This window comes from Symsagittifera roscoffensis, chromosome 1 (genome assembly GCF_963678635.1).
Source record: "Symsagittifera roscoffensis chromosome 1, txSymRosc1.1, whole genome shotgun sequence".
NCBI classification, from domain to species: domain Eukaryota; kingdom Metazoa; phylum Xenacoelomorpha; order Acoela; family Convolutidae; genus Symsagittifera; species Symsagittifera roscoffensis.
This window is the reverse complement of record NC_087062.1, coordinates 34,288,910-34,313,459: the sequence shown is the minus strand read 5'-3', so window position 1 is coordinate 34,313,459 and position 24,550 is coordinate 34,288,910. Positions and strand designations below refer to the sequence as shown.

At 40.1% G+C, this 24,550-nt stretch overlaps 1 protein-coding gene across 1 annotated transcript in view; it reads right to left on the bottom strand.

The window, feature by feature from the left end:
* Positions 1-19,114, bottom strand: part of LOC134843319 (eukaryotic translation initiation factor 3 subunit B-like) — a 48,500-nt gene extending 29,386 nt beyond the window's left edge. Inside the window, exons 1-2 of the mRNA XM_063859601.1 lie at positions 19,094-19,114; positions 8,703-8,785 (exon numbers count right to left, since the gene is read on the bottom strand). Of these exons, the coding sequence (XP_063715671.1) occupies positions 8,703-8,778 (76 nt within the window). The 5' untranslated portion in view covers positions 8,779-8,785; positions 19,094-19,114. The remainder of the gene's footprint in view (positions 1-8,702; positions 8,786-19,093) is intronic.
* Between the last annotated feature and the right edge of the window lie 5,436 nt (positions 19,115-24,550).

The window sequence follows — 24,550 nt, the reverse complement described above, 5'->3', positions numbered from 1 at the left end:
AAATGTATATATAACTAAAACTAATAATAAAACGTAGCAAAATTACCTAGTCTGACAGGTTATTGCAGTCTGTATGTGATTCATCGCATATCACAAAAAATTGCTGTTATGTTAACACGTTAAGCCGCGAATGTTCCGATTTTTTTGAATGATTTATCCGTTTATATCGACAAGTTCTGCGATTAATGCCGTTTCCAGAATTAATTCAATTTGGTTATATCATCTTTTAATTACTTTTTTGTGAGATATTTTAAGGTTTGAGTTAAGCGCGGTCACGTGTTTGGTGACCCGACCCGGGAATCGAGCAGCACTATGACTATTACACAATTCGACCAACAACATCATGGGCTGGCATCAGTTGCTGTGCGTGTTTTGGCCGAAAGTGGGAGTTTGGCCGAAAATGTCGGATGGCCGAAAGTGTGTTTGGCCGAAGGTGGTGTCCAGTTGGCTGAATTGTGCTATTGGCAGAGTGCAACAGGCCGAAATTCTTCAGAGAAAGCAATTAGCCGAATTGACCGATTGTCCAGTTGGCCGAAAGTGTTCTGCTAGCCGAAAGCTGTCAGAGGCCTTTTCTGGTGTCCGTATTGTGGACTTTGGTCGACGTGGGCTAGTGTTTTTTGTTGACACTTGAAATTTTTGGATTACTTCCCGGAGACCGCTTCAAGAACTTCAATCTCCAAAACTTGTAAGACCGATCCAAAATTTTAGTTTTTTTGTCTGTATGTGCTAATTATGAATAAAATGGTGTCAACGGTACATCACTGAAAACAGACTGCAAATTTTTGGATGAACCCTTGATTTCGACCAACCCGATTCAAGCAAGAAAAATTACAAAATTGTCATAAAATAATTTTAAAAAAACCACAAAATATTAGATTTTGTGAAATCTTTGGTTCTTATAAACAAATGCTAAACTATTGTTATTAGGGTAACGTACTATGACTCGAACCTAGGAGCTGATCCGTTTACCTTAAACCGACCAAAAACAGTCCAAAAAGAGAGAGAAAACACCACCGATTCAAAAAAAATTCCATAATTTTGGACATTTTTGGCAGGAGAGGCGATAAATTGAAAAAACGATAGAAAGCTGCCAAAATAGTGGTAGTAACCAAATAACGTGATACAGTACCGAAAAATATCGAGTAAAGTTTTCGAAAAAAAATTTTGGAAAAAAAGCCGAAAATTCTAAAAATTAGCGGACGAGTACCTGTAAATTGTCCGATTCTTATCTCTTCGTAGCCTTATATCAAGCAATTCGTGTCTTAAAAAATTTTCATCGCCGGTTCACTCCAGTTAGTCGTTGGTACCACGAGACACGATTTGCGGCATCCCCACCCTTAAAAAAAAAGAAACCGACACGAACTATTAGCTGATTAGTATTGCCGTGCCGTGAACGAACCGTTAAGTAACCGTATACAGAAACGTAGGTTGTGCTGAGTTTCTTTTGTAATTAACTGTTTAGTTATGACTGACCAATTCCAAGCTAAAGTTAATAAGATAAACGAGGCGAGAGAAACATTAGAAAAAGAGTTGATAGACTATCATAGCTTTTTGAAAGAGGCAAGATAGGCTAAGAAGCGAAGTGTGAAAGTTTGGTAGAAAAGTGCAAAGCTGTATTTGAAGAGTTGATTTGGAAGAATGAAGCTTTGACAAACATAGCAAAAACTTGTCAAGATTCAAGCAAACTTTTAAATGATTTAGAAGCGTATTTACACCGGATAACTTGTATAAATGATCAAGTGATCCAACAGGCCAGGTCTTACTTTGATTGCGTGTCTTCAGATGATGATACTGCAGCAAAAACCTATTAATCAAAAGCCCCCGCAAGATCTCTAAAAGCTGCGTCCTTACGATATAGTCGTCTTCATAGTATCAGATCTAAGGCGAGCTCAATGACTCCCAGTGAAATAAAGAAAGCAAAGAGAGGCGATAGAAAGACAAAATGAGGCAGCTTTGAGACTGAGAGAAGAGGAAGACAGACTAGAATGCGAGAAAAGGAAAATGGAAGCTCATCGTCAAGAGATAGAATGGGAAATGGAGCAAAATCAGTTGGAGCATAAGAGAAAACTTTTAAGGGAACAGCAGGAATTGCAATATCATATCAGTAGAGAAAAAGTAGGCTTCAATTCGAAAAAATAGCTGAAGAGACCAGGAAAAAGCTAGCCGGGGCCAAAATAGCAGAAACTGAAATTCAAGATAACATCAGCGAAAGCGACGACGATAATCGCAAGTCTGAATTACCAGCTGTCAGTAAATTATCAGGGACAAGCGGTAAGCGTACAGCTGATTGGGTTGACAATGCAGCAGCGGAGACTGCAAATGTAACTCTGATAAACCCAAGCTGTGATTCTGGACCTTCGATGGTCAAGTCATCAATTCTGGTTAGTTCAGTTGGTCCAAATTTTGAGCGTATGGTTAGCACGTCATCTGAAAATAGCGTGCCATTCTTCGGAATGACAACAGCAACACCTAGCGTTTTTGTTGCTGCACAAGGCAGTTTGTCGGTAGCTCCTTGAATTACAGCGTTTGTGCCGTCATGTTTACAAAAAGTTCCGCTGTCTTCCGATCCGTACATTTCCATTCATGCAGTTCATATTGTCTTTTCTCAAAGTACATCTTTCATTCGACCGTCGATGAGCGTGAAAGCATCTGCTGCTCTTCAAACTTACCAATGAATTCGGATGCATTTGTTTTCAAAAACATGAATAGCCGAACGCTTCCCCTCAGATTCTTTCAAGCACTCAATCGTCTTACTTGGTTTCAACAACCAACCTAGAATTTCAAACTGGGTGCCTGCTGCTAGTCGATTTTTTTTGTACTAACACACATTATGATGCAAGATGCCGGCCCGGTGAACATGAACGCTTTTACACCCTTAACAAGCGGTGGTGCTGTATACTATACTGCACCTCAAAGTATGCCACAACATACGCCTGGTTTCCAACAGCCTACTCAAAGTCCAGTCTACACACCCGTACAACCAGTTCCAGCGGACACCTTTGACCCGTCTTCTTCGTCATCTAAGCATGTAACGCTCGAAGACTTAGCCGCTATTTTTTCCATGAACGGGAAAGACCCATTACCTGAATGGAAGCTTACTCAGTTTAATGGTGATCCTCTAGTGTGGCACGGGTGGTTGGGACAATTCAGGAGCGTAGTTGATTCCGCACACTTGACCAACGATATGAAGCTTACTTACTTGAAAACTCTGATTACAGGTAAGACAAAAGCCGCAATTTCTGAATTTGCTTATTGTGGTGACTTGTATCCTGATGCTCTTAAAAATCTTGAGCGTAAATTCGGTCAATCTTCCCACCACCAAAACGCCTAACTCCGAAGGTGCGATTAGTTTTGCATCTACAATATCGAGCTTGGTGGCAGTATTCAAATCACTTTACTACTCAGAGCTTGAGATCACGTCGGTCCTCAATCAAGCGGTCGCAAAATTACCTCCCAACATGAAAGAAGCTTGGGCTATGCATGTTGTCAGACGATATTGGTCACGACCATCGTTAGTTGAGTTCAATGAGTGGTGACAGGAGAAAGCGGACGCACACGAGCGCATGCGCACAACATCAGGTAAGCCGAGAACTGAAGAAAAAACAAAGAGCAAGGCCGCAACTAAGCTCTTCTCTTCGAATGTGCGCACAGAAAGCAGTGCCAATTTTTCACTATGTTTTGCTTGCAAGGGCAAGCATCCATTATGGAAGTGCAGCGTTTTTAAAAAGATTACAGCCACGCAAAGAGCCAAGCTGTGCATGGACAATAAACTTTGTTTTGCTTGCCTCCAGGGTAATCGCCAATTCCGAAAATGCCCTAAAGCCAGAAAATGTTCCAAGACTAATTGTGACCCATAATAAGCTGCTGCACGGCGCAGAATGGGTATTCCCTCCTCGAGAACAAGAACAACGAGTAGCCAATGCCAACAGTTTGGCTACTAAAACCAGCATACAAAATACACCTAAGACAGCCACAGAAGAGAAAACTGTATCTAAAGTGAGCACATTTTACGCATTTCTCAGTGCGCATAAAGGTCTTCTCCCTGTGATAGAGTTAGAAGTTTCCTTCAATAGCACCAAGAAAGAAGCGCTGGTTTTGTGCGACAGTGCTTGCAGCAACTCATGCATGTTTTCAAGCCTTGCAAAACGATTCATTCTTGAAGAATAAGATTTGAAATTAACCGTCAATGGAATCAATTCTACAGAAGAAAATCATAGTCAGGAAGCTGAAATTACCGTATCTTCAGAAACTGTTGAATCCAAAATTGCTTTTGAAGTTTCATTTTACGTTCGAGAAACCCTCAATATTGGGTCGGAAACAATTGATGTGCCTTCGCTTCATGAAAGATACCCGTACTTCCAGCCCTTAACTGCGTCAGTCTTAAGATGATCAGATGTAGAGCTAATCCTAGGACTAGATGTTTACTATTTCATCAGACCTTTGGAAAACTTTCATAGCCGTGATCAAAACTCTCCGCTAGCCGTCCGTTTACCCGTTGGTTGGGTTTTGAGTGGTCATTTACCGTCCACATCTGGTTTAGTCTCCACTTGCTTCAAATGTAACATCGAGTATGTAACTCTAGTCGATCAAGCCAAGTCATGGTATGAAATGGAGTCATATGGTACATACAAAACCGTTGCTGCCAGATCATCAACCGATAAAAGAGCCACTAGCATTCTTGAAAGCACTATCAAACACGACGGCTTCCGTTATTCAGTCGGAATGCTGTGGGCAGATGATAATGGGAAATTGCCGAAAAACGATTTCTCCGCATTTTTTCAGCTCAAGCCTTTAAAGAAGTGTTTACGAAAAGACAATCTCGGCGCCTCCACTATCAGAAAGCAATATCTGACGACCTTGGGTTATGTCATTCAAGTCGAAGCGCATGATCCAAAAACGCGCCGTAAACGTGAGTGCACCACCCAGTCATCAACTCAAACAAACCCGGAAAGGTCTGAAGAGTGTTAAACGGAGCTTGCAAGTTTCATGGGCTTTCGCTCAACAAATCGCTTCTTTTCGTTGCAAAGCTTACGGTACGTCTTACTCCTACGGTACGTCCTACTCCTGCTGTATCTGCCGACATCGAGATAATGTTTCTCCAAGTCGGAGTCCTTCCGGAAGACCAACCATCTTTGCGTTTTCTATGGCGGGAAGACGCATCAACAGATGTGATGGTATATCAATACACTCGTCATATGATTGGAGCACGTGACTCACCAACGCGCTCAAATTTCGCTCTACAGCAGACAGCTAAAGATAATGAGTCCATTTATCCTGAAGCCGCAGCAGCTGTTTGCAAAAAATTTTAAATAATTTTAAATGCATGACTACTTGGACTCCGTGCCAAACAAGCCGTGAACCTTAGCTTAGTGAAGGAGGATTTAAGTTGACCAAATTTATCAGTATTATTCCTGAAATCTCAAGGAAGCTAAACCTGAATAGCAAAGAAATCGAAAGTGTTAAAGAAGTACTCGTAAGTCCCGATAGCTCGTCGCATGTCTTAGGCCTGAAATGGGATCACATAAGAGACGCCCTGGTAGTAAGTCGAGGTGCAAGTCGTGATCTGCAGAAAGACATCACAGAACTAACCGTGCATAGTTTTGTGTCATCAGTGTTTGACCCCATTGGTCTTGTCGCGCCTTATACGGTTTAAGCTCGCCTCCAGTTAAAGGAAATTTGGAGCCATAAAGGTCAACAATGGGACGATCCCTTACCTGATGACATTAAAGACAAGTTTTTGCAGTGGCACTCGGGCTTACCGTTGCTAAGAAAAATGACCATCTCTCGTGCTTACTTCAGTGCGCCTGTAGATACGGTAGAACTACACATGTTAGGCGACAGTTCGCTCGAAGTCTTTTGTGCGGTTGGGTTACTTCGTGGTCGCCTGTCAGAATCTCAGCAGACAGAAGTCATTTTCGTGTTTGGAAAGGCTCGTGTAGCGCCAATTAAAGACATGCATATACCCAAACTCGAACTGCAAGCCGCCTTATTGGCTACTCGGCTTAAAGAAGACATTCATAAAGCCTTGAACATTCAGATAGCCCAAACATTCATGTGGTCAGACAGTACAACTGTTTTACAGTGGCTCCACCCAGATGGTAAGCAACCTGTCTTCGTAGCCAATAGAGTTGGCGAGATCTTAGAATCAACAATCGTAGATGAGTGGTATCACGTGGCAACCGGTGATAATCCCGCAGACACAGGTACACGCGAGATTGCAGCCGAAGCGCTTCGTGAAAACTGATGGTTCAAGGGACCGAGTTTCTTGAAAATTGCTGTCTGTCCACGTCAACCATCTCTAGATGTTGTAAATAAAATTCGCCTCAAAGAATCAGCTGCAGATGTAGTTGGAGACTCTCTACTTGTTAACAAATCAGATAGAGGAGCCAATAATCCTATCATTGTTTGGGAAAAGTTCAGCTTTTTTTCCTAAGCTCCTGCGCATAGCAAAATATGCTCTAATCTAAGGCTCCTTCCTAGACACGCGCCTCTCCGTTCGTCTGATTAAAGTGTAACCGACCCCTCGGAGTTTGAATTAGCCGAGGCAAAGCTCCTGCATCTCTCCGAAATCGATTCTTTCCTGGCAGAAATTAAACTGCTCGACAGCGACAAATCCGTACAGATTTCTTGTCGAATAGCGGTTTATTATCTATTCATAGGGCCAAATGGTCTTTTACGCTCAACCGGTCGCATTCGGCGTCGTGTTGAAACCAGTGTCGAAGCAAAGCATCCTGTGATACTAGATGATCGTCACTATCTGGTTGAACTCTTCGTTCGCTATCTTCCTCTCAAGTATCATCAGCGGCGTGCAGTCATCCAATCTTGGTTTGCCGTCTTGAAATTGATATCAACCAAGAATTGTTCCTCTTTTTACACGATTATCTTTTTGATAGAACCCAAAGAGTCAGAATCAATACAGAAATCTCAACTGAAAAACGAATCAACTCAGGAGTCCCACAGGGATCAATCCTAGGTCCTCTTCCATTTCTGTTATACATCAATGATCTTCCCACTGTCATTTTTAGTTCGCAAGCTCTTTTATTTGCAGATGAATTTAAGTTAAATTATATTGGAAAAGAACTAAATATACTTTCATCCGATCTTGAAAACCTACTCATTTGGAGTGTCCAAAACTGCCAGTTTTTTAATTTCGAAAATGTTCATGCACTGAATTCTTAACCGCAAGGAAAAGAGAAAATGAAAATTTAGTAAAACTTAACTTTGCAGGGAGCGAACTCAAGAAAAGAGCCGAAGTTAAAGACCTTGGACTGATAATAAATAACACATTGGACTGGGCAGCTCATGCGAATTTCTAAAGCATTAGGAAGCTTGTTTTTATTAAAACGTAACACATCTTTTTCAACCAGCAAAGAAACAAAAGTTGACCTATACCGATCGATTTTGAACCCAGTTTTGCTTCGCTTCGGAATGCTGGGAAATCAGAAAATCTGATTACCACCTAATCGAAAGCTTCAACAAAAAAGCCATTACCTGGATCAGCAATTACAACAGCTGCAAAAACGAAATCGTGAATCTTAACTTGCTTCCACCATTGTACTTCAAAGTGTTGAATGATCTTCTACTGTACAGCAGTATTCTAAATGAGAGATATGAGGTCGATTTTTCGACATTTTACGAAATCCGAGGAATGGACAAACGCAGGCGAATCAAACTTCCGGAACTGCGATACGAGGTACAGAGGAGCAACTTTTGGAGCCGCACTGGGCTTCGAATCAACATGATAAAAAGCAAAATCGATTTCTACGAGGACCGCAATCTAAAGAGAAATCTTATAAGACTGATGTGGAACTTTTTCAAGGAAAACTGGACTGAAAATAATCCTTGCTCATGGATTTTCCTTTGACTTTGTGAAAAATGTCGTGCCAACCCGATGTTGTAAATTTTTTGGGATAATATCCCAGTGGCATACCCACGAAGCCATAATAATAATATTAATAATAATAATAAGCCGAAAAAAAGCCAAAATTTAAAAATCGAGTTGGTAAAATTACAACCAATGTAAATATCAAATGTCTATTCGACCAGATTTTTAAAATGTGAAAACACTAAAAGCAGCTTAAGAAAACATTGTATAACAAAAATAAACTATTCTTAGATGTCGCAACTAAGCCGACAAAACGTAAGCAGACAATTATTCGGCCGACAACTTTATTTGAAACCGAAAGTTTCCCTTTGAAAAAAAAGGTCCTGGTCAGGAACCGATGACCTTTGCGTGCCAGGCGTATTCGTTGCCTCCAGGCAAAGTGCGCAGGATACACTAAAAAAAAGCTTGAATTCATTATGTACCAAGGTACCAACCGGAGTCCAGATGAGTCATGTGAACAAAGTTAAGTACGGGGACAAAACCTAGTACAGTACCCAATTATATGACCCTGGCTTATCACAAGTTTCCAGAATTCAACCCAGTAAAATATTCTACACGAATGTTCAAGTACGTTTGTTTGTTCAAATGAGCAAATGACCATACATCTATAGGTGAGCCATACATCTATAGGTGAGCAAATGACTTGATCGTTATTTTTTGCCGAAATTCGAAATGTGACAGGGTTGGACTTTTTCAGTTTACAAGAATTGACAAAAATTTGTTTTAGAAAAAACTAGATAGAAAAAGACTGAGCATATGTTTTGACCACAAAAATTAAAAATGACTGTGACTCCGAAAGGTTAATATTTTGACTGACCATCATCATCTATATCGTCTTCAAAATCTTCAGGGTCACTGAATTGGTGGTCATCCAGCTCATCGTTTAGAGTCATTTGCTCTGAAAATTAACAGCGAACTAAACTTAATGTTTCAGCCACACCATCCGATTATGAGCATTATAAGACTTCTTGAGGAGCGTTTCAAAACACTTTGTTGCAAAACAAAACGTGGATATTCAATAGTCTCAGAATCATCGTCACGGACATCCCTTTCAAAGTAAACCGACAAAAATAAGTAGATAAGCAAAAGTCCAACGATATCTTGTCACGCTGAATTTAAAACTTTTCCAATCATCAAAAAAAACAAACGGTACTCTATACTCTAACAATCGGTACTCTTTTTTCTTTTTTTTTAAAATTAATCAGAAGGCCAAAAGTATCATAGTAACCGAGGTTACAGTCAGGAGTCCCTTCATCACGTATTCCAGTCAAAATCCTTGGAATTTTCTAGATATGGAAGTGATAATGATAAAAGAAGATGCCAAGTGTTAAAGTCCTTTTCAATTAAGAAGAAGAAGAAGAAAGAACAACTGAATTACTACACAGTAAAAAGCCGAGGCATCAGTATAGCAAAGTGTAAATAATGAAGTTGGTTAAAATTCATTGGTTACATCAAACAAAAACACAACATCAGAAAATGGTTGATTAAAATATATGAAGTTACGGATACTAAAAAAACATCAGTTTTAAGAATTAAGAACGAGCTGGTATTTTAACTTTACAAACAATTTTATAGATAGTCCAAACATACAGCGTATATACAGAGTATATACAGATTCTTTTTCAAACAATGTCTGGAAAATTAAACTAAATTAAAACATATAGAACTAGCAAAACCGGAAATCACGCCACGTATTTGTATTTGTACATATTGGATTGTTTCTCAATTCACTCACGTAAAATTCTTTCAAGTTTTTCTTGAATCCTGTTCTCGATTTTTCTAAATTGCGCAAAATTATGGGCAGTGAATTCCATTTTTTAGAAGTCAAATGAAAAAATGATTTTTGTAGAGAAGCGGTTGAACAATATTTGTCAAAAATAATTTATTTCGTTCTTTTGTTGAGCCTATAATTGGCAGTCGGTAGTCTCAATGTACTTTGAAAAGCCTTCTTTTTGTTTGTAAGATATTGGTATAAGTATGTTATACACTTTAACTCAATTCTTTTCTCGATTCCAATGAACGATTTGCTAATGCGAAGAAGGGAAGAAGATTTAAATTTCGATCTGAAATATGTTCTTTTTAACGCCCAGTTCAACTGTTTCTCTAGAGATAGCATCAAAGTAGCATTCATTTGTTTTAAAAATATTGCTGAATAATCTAAATGTGATAAAACAAGACAATGAAGCAAGGCAACTAATGATAATGTCGAAAGTTGTTGTCCAATTGTATCTATAGTTTTAATTCCTTGTGCCATTTTTTGGAGAATTGTTTTGATTTGAGCATGAAAAGATAAACTTGAAGCAAGAATAAGGCCTAAATGTTTGCATTCTGATTTTTTGGCTACATAATGCCCATTAATTACTATTGTATCAGTATCTACATTTTTGCTATCTTTTTTTTGACAAAATGTTATAAATTCCGATTTAGAAGCATTCAGATTTAATTGGTTCTCTGCAAAAAATTCCGTTAGATTATTGAGTGATTTTTGCAATCGATTCAAAGCATCCTCAGAAATTGTAGAAGAGGAAAAAACTATACAGTCGTCAGCATATTGAACTAAAGTGCAACCTTAATATAATCGCTCTTGTATGTCATTAACATATAAATTGAACAACAACGGACCAAGTACCGTTCCTTGTGGGACACTTCGTTTGATTTCAATCCAGTCTGAAAAGATTCCATTGACGTTTACTCTTTGAATACGGTTCTTTAGGAAGCTTGCAATTAAAGCATTTGCTCCATTTGAAAAACCGAGAGAAAGCATTTTTTCAATTAAAACTTCATGCGAAATAGAATCAAAAGCCTTGGACAGATCTAATAAAGCTGCATGTACTATTTTTTTTGAATCTATTTGATTTCAAATACTTTCTGTCACATAAACATTAGCATCTTGTGTTGAAATGTTTTTGCGAAATCCGAATTGAAATGGTGTCATTATTTGAAATTTGTCTAGATGTTCTGTTATTTGGGCATGTAAAATTTTTTCAAAAATTTTAGAAAAAGCTTAAGTTATTGATTTTGACCGATAATTTTTTGCATCCATTGGGTCATCTCCTTTAAACAAAGGGGTTACGTGTGCTTTTTTCAGTTCGATCGGGAAAATGTTCTCATCTAAGAAGTATTTATGACAAAAGTTAAATGTGGAACTATAACTGATTGACCGTCAATGATTGCCCAAGCAGGTACGGTACAAGGTCCGAGAGGTTTTCTAACATTGATTTTTCAAACTATATCAAACCAATGCTTCACTGTAATGTGTTGAAAATGGAAAGGTGCAGATTCAGAGGCAGATTTGTTATAATTCGGAGGCTTTTTAGCGCCGAAAAATTCGCCTAGGTTTGAAAAAATATAATTTAAATGATTGGCAATTTTTTTGTCTTGGGTTATCATTTCACTGAAGAAATTTCGTAGAACTGTAATTCAATTGTTGCCAGAACATGTACCTCTAACTTGGTTAATGTATTTCCATTTTTGTTGGATAGTGCTGTGAAGTGAAAAACAATTTTTTGAATGATCGAATTGTTTACTTCTAATCAATTGGCTCATTTGATTACGTAAAAACTGGTACTTTGACCAATTATCGCTTGTGGTTTGACTGTGATATGATCTGAGTGAATTCTGTTTCTTAATCAACAATTGCTGACATTCTGAATTGAACCATTCCGTTTTCAACACATTTTTTGGTTTAAAATTACGAACAAATTTTTTTTCGATAGGAGCATGTTGCTGAAGAGCACTAGAAATTAAATAAATCATCGTCGAGAACATGTTTTGTGCGTCTGTACATTGATATAAGAGATACCAAGGAAGAGCGGAGAGTGTATTGCAAAATTCATTTTTCTGATAATTTTTCTTATTGAAAGTCGAAATTTTCCTCGGTAAACTTTTGCCGCATTTTATATCCGTCAAAATAAATGAAGCAAAATGGTCGGTTTTTATAAGGTGTATCAAAACAAAATTCAATACCGTTTGTTTCATAGTCACTGATAATATAGTCGACATGAGTTTTGGTTGAGGAACTAATTCTGGTCTCATCGTTTGGACAAAAAACCTTCAATCCATATGGAATAATTATAGAATCTAAATTTTCTTTTTCTTTGCTATCCAGATAATTTATGTTATAATCACCCAGAAGCGTAATTTTATTAGAAATTGCAAATGCATTATCTATGTTAAGCGTTAATCGTTCCAAAAAATCAATAAAGTTTGATCTGCTTGGATTATAACACAAATTAACTAACATTTTTTCTTTACTGGAAGTGTTAAATGTAGATTTGCACTCAACCCACACTGACTCATATTTTTCTTTATCAAATAAATTTAAATCAGGCCTCAATTTTGGAGCCAATTTGACTGGTATATATAACAAAACGCCACCGCCTTTCTTTTTTTACCGCTGGTTGCCGAACATATCTGAACATCGCATGCGTTCTAGGGTGGAGATTCCATAAATTGTCACTATCTTCTTTTTTAAGCCACATTTCGGAAACTCCTATTATTGTTTTCGCTCACATCATCAAGAAATTTTTTCAATTGCATCCGTTTTCTAATAATATTTTGAAAATTCAAATGAACAAATTTAAGATTTGCACAATTTTTTGAGCAGATGCCGTAGACTGTTTCAATGGTTTCAATAGGACCAGGGTTTTTATCAACATCCCCACTTTGGGTCAGTAACAACGCAAAAAGGAAAATATGAGTCAGTGTGGTAGCTCTCCGCTCATTTATCCCACATTTCGATGATAATATTTTTTGATGGCAGCTTAGATACGGGTTACGTTTCTTCAATAAGAACACGCAACTCGACACGAGAAAGTATAATATACAAGTGTTGCAAATAAAAAATTTCGTCGAAAGTTATTTTGTCATTTTTTGTTCCGAGTACGCAAGCCGCGTTCCCAATCTGTATTGCCAGGAGGGAGATTCTCTGTTTTAGAAAGCTGCCTGCTCTGGATTCCTCAGTGCATATGCTTAGGTTCTTACAAAGCTTGCTCAAAAAGTTTCTGTGCTGGGGCCGGCCGCGCCCTGAATTTCAAAAACTAGCGGTTGAAAAAGATATCCATCATTTACAAGATCTTTATACTTGTCAATTTTTTGCTCTTCCGCTTCAGCGGCAGCCGTACCAGGGTTACAAACAGACCCGGCATTAATCCTACAAGGAGCTAAGGAGTCTACTACCGTTACATCCTACAAGAGCTGCTTACCAACAGCCCACAGATTGATCGTCAAACCGTCTGGTAGCTTCTGATTGGTCCTGTAGAGGTGTCGTGGTTCTAAAACAGACGGAATGTGAGTAGAAGAAAAACTCTGCTATATAAGGGCATTCAGGTTTGAATGGCTAGATAATCTCCCTGCACTTTTGAGGCACGAAAGACCATGCCAACCATCCTCGGTAACGTCTTTTCCGCACACGCATTTATGCCGTTCGCATACTTTTGAGCCTAATCGAAGTCCTATCTCAATTCTGAAATGTTGGTTCGACAGTTTTAAATTTAAAATTTTGCACGGGATGACGTTCAACCATTGGGAGCCAAATCTATCTTGGTACGCGTTGAATCTTTTTACATCCGTTGGTTCGAGTCGTAAAATTTCGCTGTCAAAAATTGGCTCCGTCCAATTTTTTTGGATTTCATTTTCCGGAGCCATTTCAATTTTTCCAAGTTCAAACCACCATTTAAGCGCATCATCGTAGGTTCCATCCACATGCTCCAAATCAAAGTTTTTGCTCAAGGCATCTTTTGCTCCTACTGCTGAGGCTAAGAAAGCGGGTAAAAAGAGTAGACGAGCGGAAGAAACGCCCAAGCCACCTTTGGCTGCCGGGAGAGCTGCTTGTAAAAACTGGTTACCATCCATTTTCACGTTAGTGACCTTGCATAACGAATTTCTTAGTAATTTGTCTTAGCGTTCCAAAAAATCATTTTGCAAAAAACAAGGGCTCGTACGCAAAAAATATAGGAGTTTTGGCATGCTAAAGCTATTTTTATGGAGGTAAAAACCATAATGGGGGTTTGACAATGACATCCGAGATTTTTTCAAGCTCCATAATTTTTTCGTCGAGCAATTCTTTTCGGCAAAATTCGCCGATTGGAGATCCTAAAACAACGAGTTCTTCTTTTGTTTTTACTTCTATTCTGGGGCATAATTTTCGAAATTGTGTTAAAATTGAATTATACTGTGTACTAGTAGTTGGTCCCAAAAAACAAAGTTCGCACTTCTCAGTGTTCAAGCTCAGGCCGTAAATTTGTTCCAATTTCAGAATGTTTTTAAGGTCCCGGAGTGTTACTTTATAGTCGTCGGCTAAACTTCCATCATCTAAATACCAGATGTTAATTTTCGACTCCAACTGTTTGACTAGTGTATTAATTGTTTCCGCAAAAAGGGGTGGGGCTTCAGGATCACCTTGCTGTGTTCCGTCTTCTGACATTATGACAGAGTTTCCCTAAAAAAAGGTAACTAGGTTTACCATACGCGGAATGTGTGTAATTATACAATTCGGGCCGACTTGAATAAACATGATTCAGCATTGTTTCTCTATTTAGAGAGTTTAAGGCATTCTTAAAACCTAGTTTTAAAAGAGCAGTGCATACTGGATTGTCGTCGCCCTTAAAATCTTAAGGCATTCTTAAAATCTAGTTTTAAAAGAGCAGTGCATACTGGATTGTCGTCGTCCAATTTTTTTGGATTTCATTTTCCGGAGCCATTTCAATTTTTCCAAGTTTAAACCACCGTTTAAGCGCATCATCATAGGTTCCATCCACATGCTCCAAACCAACGTTTTTGCTCAAGGCATCTTTTGCTCCTACTGCTGAGGCTAAGAAAGCGGGTAAAGCGAGTAGACGAGCGGAAGAAACGCCCAAGCCACCTTTGGCTGCCGGGAGAGCTGCTTGTAAAAACTGTGGGGTGGGGCTTCAGGATCACCTTGCTGAGTTCCGTCTTCTGACATTATGACAGAGTTTCCCTAAAAAAAAGGTAACTAGGTTTACCATACGCGTAATGTGTGTAATTATACAATTCGTGCCGATTTGAATAAACATGATTCAGCATTGTTTCTCTATTTAGAGAGTTTAAGGCATTCTTAAAACCTAGTTTTAAAAGAGCAGTGCATACTGGATTGTCGTCGCCCTTAAAATCTTAAGGCATTCTTAAAATCTAGTTTTAAAAGAGCAGTGCATACTGGATTGTCGTCGTCCATTTTTTTTGGATTTCATTTTCCGGAGCCATTTCAATTTTTCCAAGTTCAAACCACCGTTTAAGCGCATCATCATAGGTTCCATCCACATGCTCCAAACCAAAGTTTTTGCTCAAGGCATCTTTTGCTCCTACTGCTGAGGCTAAGAAAGCGGGTAAAGCGAGTAGACGAGCGGAAGAAACGCTCAAGCCACCTTTGGCTGCCGGTAGAGCTGCTTGTAAAAACTGGTTACCATCCATTTTCACGTTAGTGACCTTGCATAACGAATTTCTTAGTAATTTGTCTTAGCGTTCCAAAAAATCATTTTGCAAAAAACAAGGGCTCGTACGCAAAAAATATAGGAGTTTTGGCATGCTAAAGCTATTTTTCAGGAGGTAAAAACAATAATGGGCTTCTAGTTTGACAATGACATCCGAGATTTTTTCAAGCTCCATAATTTTTTCGTCGAGCAATTCTTTTCGGCAAAGTTCGCCGATTGGAGATCCTAAAACGAGGAGTTCTTCTTTTGTTTTTACTTTTATTCTGGGGCATTATTTTCGAAATTGTGTTAAAATTGAATTATACTGTGTACTAGTAGTTGGTCCCAAAAAACAAAGTTCGCACTTCTCAGTGTTCAATCTCAGGCCGTAAATTTGTTCCGATTTCAAATGTTTTTAAGGTCCCGGAGTACTACTTTATAGTCGTCGGCTAAACTTCCATCATCTAAATACCAGATGTTAATTTTCGACTCCAACTGTTTGACTAGTGTATGAATTGTTTCCGCAAAAAGGAGTGGGGCTTCAGGATCACCTTGCTGAGTTCCGTCTTCTGACATTATGACAGAAATTCCCTAAAAAAAGGTAACTAGGTTTACCATACGCGCAATGTGTGTAATTATACAATTCGTGCCGATTTGAATAAACATGATTCAGCATTGTTTCTCTATTTAGAGAGTTTAAGGCAATCTTAAAACCTAGTTTTAAAAGAGCAGTGCATACTGGATTGTCGTCGCCCTTAAAATCTTAAGGCATTCTTAAAATCTAGTTTTAAAAGAACAGTGCATACTGGATTGTCGTCGTCCATTTTTTTTGGATTTCATTTTCCGGAGCCATTTCAATTTTTCCAAGTTCAAACCACCGTTTAAGCGCATCATCATAGGTTCCATCCACATGCTCCAAACCAAAGTTTTTGCTCAAGGCATCTTTTGCTCCTACTGCTGAGGCTAAGAAAGCGGGTAAAGCGAGTAGACGAGCGGAAGAAACGCCCAAGCCACCTTTGGCTGCCGGTAGAGCTGCTTGTAAAAACTGGTTACCATCCATTTTCACGTTAGTGACCTTGCATAACGAATTTCTTAGTAATTTGTCTTAGCGTTCCAAAAAATCATTTTGCAAAAAACAAGGGCTCGTATGCAAAAAATATAGGAGTTTTGGCATGCTAAAGCTATTTTTCAGGAGGTAAAAACAATAATGGGCTTCTAGTTTGACAATGACATCCGAGATTTTTTCAAGCTCCATAATTTTTTCGTCGAGCAATTCTTTTCGGCAAAGTTCGCCGATTGGAGATCCTAAAACGAGGAGTTCTTCTTTTGTTTTTACTTTTATTCTGGGGCATAATTTTCGAAATTGTGTTAAAATTGAATTATACTGTGTACTAGTAGTTGGTCCCAAAAAACAAAGTTCGCACTTCTCAGTGTTCAATCTCAGGCCGTAAATTTGTTCCGATTTCAAATGTTTTAAGGTCCCGGAGTACTACTTTATAGTCGTCGGCTAAACTTCCATCATCTAAATACCAGATGTTAATTTTCGACTCCAACTGTTTGACTAGTGTATGAATTGTTTCCGCAAAAAGGAGTGGGGCTTCAGGATCACCTTGCTGAGTTCCGTCTTCTGACATTATGACAGAAATTCCCTAAAAAAAGGTAACTAGGTTTACCATACGCGCAATGTGTGCAATTATACAATTCGTGCCGATTTGAATAAACATGATTCAGCATTGTTTATCTATTTAGAGAGTTTAAGGCAATCTTAAAACCTAGTTTTAAAAGAGCAGTGCATACTGGATTGTCGTCGCCCTTAAAATCTTAAGGCATTCTTAAAATCTAGTTTTAAAAGAGCAGTGCATACTGGATTGTCGTCGTCCATTTTTTTTTGGATTTCATTTTCCGGAGCCATTTCAATTTTTCCAAGTTCAAACCACCGTTTAAGCGCATCATCATAGGTTCCATCCACATGCTCCAAACCAAAGTTTTTGCTCAAGGCATCTTTTGCTCCTACTGCTGAGGCTAAGAAAGCGGGTAAAGCGAGTAGACGAGCGGAAGAAACGCCCAAGCCACCTTTGGCTGCCGGGAGAGCTGCTTGTAAAAACTGTGGGGTGGGGCTTCAGGATCACCTTGCTGAGTTCCGTCTTCTGACATTATGACAGAGTTTCCCTAAAAAAAGGTAACTAGGTTTACCATACGCGCAATGTGTGTAATTATACAATTCGGGCCGGTTTGAATAAACATGATTCAGCATTGTTTCTCTGTTTAGAGAGTTTAAGGCATTCTTAAAATCTAGTTTTAAAAGAGCAGTGCATACTGGATTGTCGTCGCGTTCAATTAGGTTTCGAAACGAGTGCGCAGCTATTTCTGCTCCTCGTTTGGTACCGCCACCTACCTGTACGTTTCCGAAAAAATTTTGTCGCTCGGAGAGGGCCTTGCTTCCAGCGCATTTAGACGCGACACGTATCATCGTGTTGCCTATGGCAATCGGTCTCAACCCTCCGTCTATCTTTATGAGGGCGATAAGCTTTGCGCCAAAAAAGAAAGGTCTTAGGGGTTCGAGTATTTTGCCATCTCCAATGAGGTTTATCAGCTTAGTAAGCGATTTCAGAAAATTAAGTCCTGCACTGCCATTCGACTTACTAACATACTAACAAGATCTTTAAAAATTTGAGGAACTATTTTATCAGGACCTGCTGCTGATCTGCTCGGAAAGGACATTATCGCTTTGTATAGGTCGAAATCGGTTACGAAAAAACTATCCAATTTTCCAGATTTGGAGCTGCAAATTAGGCTCGCTAAGGGTGCTCAGACAACAATTTTTGATAGTTATCAGTTGAAAAAGGAGCAATTTTGTCATCCGAAGCAGCAAGCCTTATTTCTCCTTTTACATTTCCTTCATCGAACTTACTACTTATTAGCTTTATTCTCTGCTCGAGGTCACTCAGAGGCGGGCTTGAAACTTGGGGATGGGGTTTTGGAAGTGGCACGTTATTTGCTCGAATTTTTTTATTTATCAAAGAGCTCATACTTGTGGTCTGTTTGCGTCCACTTCTTTTCGGTTGTTCCAAAAAAACAAGAACGACGTTAAAAACATTAGCCATTTTGTAACATCTTCTACATTGTAGACGATGTCATTTATTTTGTCCGACAGACTTTCCGCCAAGAGAACACGCGAGTTTTTTGGTACTCTCTTGAGTACTCGGAGATTTCAGATGGCTGTTTTAACATAATTGTCTAGCACTAAATCATTACCTATTGTTGCTTTATTAACAGATTTATATCAACGCATAAAGGACACTGAAACCATTGGGTTTTCTTAGAGTCGCTAAGAGAAATATTCACACAACTGATATGATACCAACTAGAACAACAATCACATCTAATCCATTTTATCAGTCCTGAAGGTTTTAAGCAATCTTTGCTTGTACACTCTTTGTTGTTTTTCCTCATCTTGACGCAGCATAAAGGTTAAAAAAAAAGATTTTGACTGGACTATAGGGGACTGAACTAACCCATGATAAGCGGTTAGTGGGATTTTTATAAATCAGCAAATAAAAAAACTAAAAGACAATTAAATTAATTTTTAAAATCGAATTATAAAAATCAAAAACAAGGAACAATCTCACCCGAGCTCAATAGGTCCAGCGGTGCACCACCAGACTCTTCAAGACTGTTCCAGTTTCACACCTCCCCACAGAAAGTCACTTGACAGACCTGTCTCTAAAGTCTCTCAGAGGGCGCTCCACAAATAGGCACAAACATCAAACAGAACAAATCTATTTAATAAGTTTATCACAACGATTAGGCTAAAACCACCTATGTATGAGGGGGTGAAGATCGCTGCGCAAAGTTCAATTTATCGACAACTCTATAAGCGCTATTTTAATAGTCGCCTACCTATTTCACATTTTAGGTTAAGAAAAACAGGCCCTATAACCATTGGCTCAAGGGTCAGGGACACTATCTCTTGTGCTTTTATACCTAATTCAGTCGGAGCCAATTCGGTTTGTATAAGACATGACACTACAAATAGTGTTACCGCTTAAAAGCCACTACAAAAGCACCCCCTCCCAATCTAGAAATAAGAACGCCCTCATGGATAGGTCTCTAAGTACCTAAAACACGCAAACGCCATTAAAAACAGGGTCGGAATCTTTAGTATACCAGTATACCATTAGTTTTTTTTAACAGCGAACCTTTGATCCAATTCAGATGGATCAACCTAGAGCTCAATATAATCACATGAATTGCAATCAAAAAAACTTAAGTTAGGTAATCACATAGTGACGCGACTCTAGAATTACGTAAATGATAATAGTAGAGTCTAGAAGTTTACTGTAAAAAGTAGTCTCAAAATGTTGACTGCACTAAAATTGTAAACGGTAATTTTACTCTTGACTAATTTTTATCGCTTTTCAGCACTTCTGATTTTTTTCTCCTGTTAAATTAACTTATTATCCGAATTTTTGCAAAAATAAATTTTTTGTCGCCAAAATCAAGGTCAAACTTCCAAATCAAAGTCAACAATCCAAATATGACCGACTGGCACATAGTCCCCGGACTTAAAATAGATTCCCCCATCGCTCGACGTCGTATGTCAGTGAGCCTCAAGAATATCGAGTGTGCCTCAAGATACAGTGCCAGTGGTCATTTACAGAAGTTTGCAGCAGATTCAGCCTTACCTAATTCCCCAAATTTCACAGCCATGCAAAATTGTCACTTCATAGCTAAACAGCAATCAAAACCTTCGTCCAACTGCACCCTGGATTTCAGCTTTGTAAGCTACTTTTCCCAGAATTTCTTTTGCTCAACTCAGTCAGAAAAATGTCATGCAATCTTTGATAAATAAATAGATATAAAAAATTAGATAACAATAGTCCATATGTTAAAATTTCTCTCCCGTGCCCTCAGATTTCATCCGAGTTCACACTCAAGTCCCCATTCCTTTCCCTGCTCAATACCCAAGAATCAAGAATCCATTCAAGATACCTGGCCTAATTCGTCCCACCTGTCTTTGAAGTACTAGGTCCAGAAGCACTCGATACCGTGACTGCCTCGTCAACTCCTCTTTGTCGTCAGAACTAATCACCACCTCTTCCCATGCCTTCAGTTGTTCATAGGTCACTATCCACTCCTTCTGTTTTTGTGATCTTCACGAATGGTTTGGTAGCTTATTTACCTTCGACTCCCTGTTCAGGTAAAAGGAGTTGTGTAAGATAGACTCCATTGCTTTAGTGTTATCTCTAGACACTACACCACTCCGCTTCCATCCTGTAGTTATTCCCGTGCGATATAGGTGAGCAATGGTCTCTTGAAGGCTTCCGGTCCTATCTCTGCCCGGAAGTGAGGATACTCCTTCTGATGTTTCTTCATGTGATTTTTAGTCAAGATATACAGACAAGAGATCAACGTCGCCCTGAACCACGAGAAAAATCTTATACGACTCCACACGCGTCTCACTTTCATAGGCACAGCGAATACCTTGCAGGCAGTCTTAAACAACTCAAGTCTCCTGCTATAATCAACAGCGTGTATCACTTCCACAGTCGACGCCTGTGACTCCCGATATTTCAATATGCTTTCATCAACCCACCGCAATGCCAGCATCGAGCTCATTACAAAGAAAGTGACCTTCTGTTGATGATCTGGCAATCCTATAGACCGATTTTCTCCAATGTCCTATATTAAGCAGAGGTTTGACCTCTCCGGATACCACACCATCTGTGCCAGACAGTGGCATGGATATTCTTCATATGGTAGATTAATGCTCCGGAGATTGCGTTCTCCAGAAGCCTCGAGCAAAGGTTCAAACTCCATCATTTTTGCATGTGTCAAATCATTCTCGTCTATAGCCTGAGCGTTGTTGAGTGTCTTGCGGCTCGCACTCTGTTTTTCAAAGTCACTAGAAATTTACTTCTACGAACTCAAAAACTTTTCACCCCATATATCGCTCAGGTCTTCCACCCTGGCTCCCAGCATCTTCCGAAGCAATTTATGTGAATGATGTGACATTCTGGCTAGACGCTTCCACCAAGGACAAGTGCAGTAGATAATGGCTTCCGCATAAAATCGCCATGACTGATCCCACCAACGACTACGCATTCATCGGCAGACTGTAGGCCTCACGCACTGGGAATCCCATTTCCGCTTCCAAGCCGACTTTCTATCCCCAGACATGCTTCTGAATTATCTGCAGTACTCCAGACAAAGACTCCACACTCAACGGCGTCACAAGATGGTGATCTGACTCCAGCAACTCCAGCGACTCCGACTACATATCCTCGAGAAAAATCCTAGTGCCGTAGCCAAATTTACCGTGGTAGTCGCGTAGCAATCGGCTGATATCTGCACCTCACTTTTTCTTTTTCTGTAACGTCACCAAACTACGTAGCTAAACCTCGCCTCTGAAATGATTGTAACCTTGCCCAAGATCGCCCATCACAAGAATGTCCTCCATCTCCTGTTGCCAAATCAAGACACGTGCCGTGCTCCATCTTTTTCGGTGGCTCATCTCCAGGCTCACTCGTCGTCTCTTTGGACTCTTCTCGATGGGGTGAAATCAATTTATGTATCACATTCAAGTTCCCCAAATCTTCATCCTTTCCTGGGGACAATCTCACTCTTTCCGTGACTTCTTCATTCATTTTTGCTCAATTTGGTCTCAAGATGACCTCAAGAGTCTCTAAATTGTTCCCATGTTCGTGGACAATGCATTATCTTCGCCTCCTTACCTCAAGCCTACCTTCTTCTCAGAGTGTGGCACACAAATGACCTCGGGCCCCTTCTAAAGAAGTGAGCCTGCGCTCGGCTTTTCCCTTTCCATCCATTCAATTTGGATTATCTTCTCCGTCCAAAACTTCAGTAATTCCATGACCTCAAAATTCATAAAGGTGGCTCCTGCCTCTGTGCTCAAGAAGGGATTGTATAACATTCCCATGACGCCAGAAGCATGCTTCGTGCTTTTCGAGTAATCCTCCGTCAAGGTCAAGGCACGATGTACGCTATGTTAGAAACCTCCTGATCTCGTCGATTTTCGCATGGTTCTCTAGAGACTGTCTCGAATCATCATTTTTTTTATCCCAGTACTTTGATACACGTTCAAGAAAATTTTCGAGACTCTCTTCTCCAATGCTCTACTCTCCGTTGCGTTCCGCTAGCAAGCTTGGATGGTAGCATCCGGTATCACCGACATGATCCCTCTCAAAAAACAGGTGGCATCTTTTCTACTTGCACGACTTAACCCCGAGTTATCTCGAGCAACACACTGCGTCAACTTTCGATACACCTGTGGGCCTTTGTCACTCAGCTTAAGCTTGTCGACCGAATTCAGATCTTCCATTGCCACCCCGCTAAAACACCATGTGAACAAGAGCTGCCCCTCTGTCCTAACAAAGGCGGTGCTGACTAGGGTGTTTTCATCTCCTCTTCAAAGTAATCTAGCAACATTTTCTCCTATGTTCTTCCCATTTGGTGTTTCAACTCCAGTTTGTTCACTTCTGCCCTTTGCTGCATGGCCCAGCTTCGGCGCTTTCTAGACACTCCACAATCCAATTTCTTTGAACAGCTTTCCAGTTCTTTCGTTGTATCCAAAGCTATCCACTAAGAGCGAGCGGTATTTCCGTTAACCCTTTCTCATGGGGAAAACTTGTCACTTGCCCCCAACGCCCTGGTGTTGATTCGAGATCCATTCCTTGCCTACATCCAGTTCCCACCTTTGCCCTCTAGTGGCACCTTTCTTCGTTCTTACCCTCTGAGGCTTAAAGACTTCTTCCGCTTCCGAACCGGTCCTAGCCTCCGTCTCGGTTATTACTTCAACCAACTTCCTGGACATCGAGTTGCCTTTGTAGGCTGCAGTTTTCCACCTCGCCAGAACCATTGGGGCCGTCTACCCCAAGTTCACCTCCGACACCACCTCCGCTAAAATACTGGCTTCTTCCACCTCTCGCTTCCTCTTCCTTGACCTCTACTCTGAATTTGTGAGTGTGGCTACAATCATAACCGGATTCGCTTCCTTCTCCGGACTCTCTTTGTCCAACTCGTGCCTCCTCTCTTCTCTACTCTCAGGTATATAAATATCTTTAGCTATAATTATAGATTTATCCTTATCATTGTTTTTAGTCTTAATTTTTTTACTTTCATTTTAGAAGTCGTTTCTTTTTTAGAGTAGAGCTGTCATTGCAGGGTTTAGGCTCGATAATCGGCCTTGTCTCACTCATTGTTGAACAACTCTTCCCTCGCCCCTTTATCTAGTCCGGTTGCCATCAAAATAGGTTCTCCGAACTCCACCACAATGTCCAACAACTCCTCCTTGAATTCCGCGACATCCGCTTTCCGTTCTACCTTCTGATTGAACTTACTCAAGCACACTTGTCATCCTTCTGGATCTAACTTATCCAGGAACATCGTTTTGTTTGTCTCGAAGGTGTTCCTTTCTCTACCCTCGCTACTTAAGGGCGCCATGCCCATATTCGCGGGCTTAATCCCTAGTTGTAGCTCCAGATTCTGACCCGAGGAGATCCCAGGTGCTGTCGCGGTATCTGCCCAGTCTTCACCAATCAAGTTCTGAAGCAACTCACGAGTGGTGCCAGGACTATAAATCCCGGGCACTTTTTCCTCAGTCGGGGTGGTTCCAATGTCGATTTTATCCTCGGGTTCACTGAGGGTTTCATCAATTTTCTCCCCTTCCATCACTTCAGGCCGTTCTCGCTTCAAAGCATCTTCAAATCTGCCTTTCACGGGAAGGCTCCTCTTATCTCTGGGAGTATCGACCGACAGAGGCGAGGGTCGCCGGTTCAGCCAGCTTGTTTACCCTAACGGGTACATAGAGGGCTCCTGCTGCATTCAGATTTTGTCCATCATTTTGAAACTCTATCTCTTCTAGTCCATAGGGCGCCAGATGTTTTCTCGTACTGCAATTTAAGTCATCCTTCAAGGCCAAGTTTCCTTCTTCCTCAATTATCCGTCCATCGTCATACACGGGATCCTCGTTTTCAAATCCGGCCCTCTCAAGCACTCTTTTCACTTCCCTCACGTCGCACCTCGGAGGCATCGAGCCCCTCTTCTTGTTGGCTTCAGTCGTCTAGGAGTTCAATCTGATTTCAGATTTGTGAAAGTAAGTGGCCGCAGCGTACCCAATGAACAAGGGGTCCCGGCCATGCGTGAACCCCCTCTGTTGTCGCTCCACAACTTCTCTAGCCTGAACTGACGGTACTAACATTGGACTGTTCATACCCAG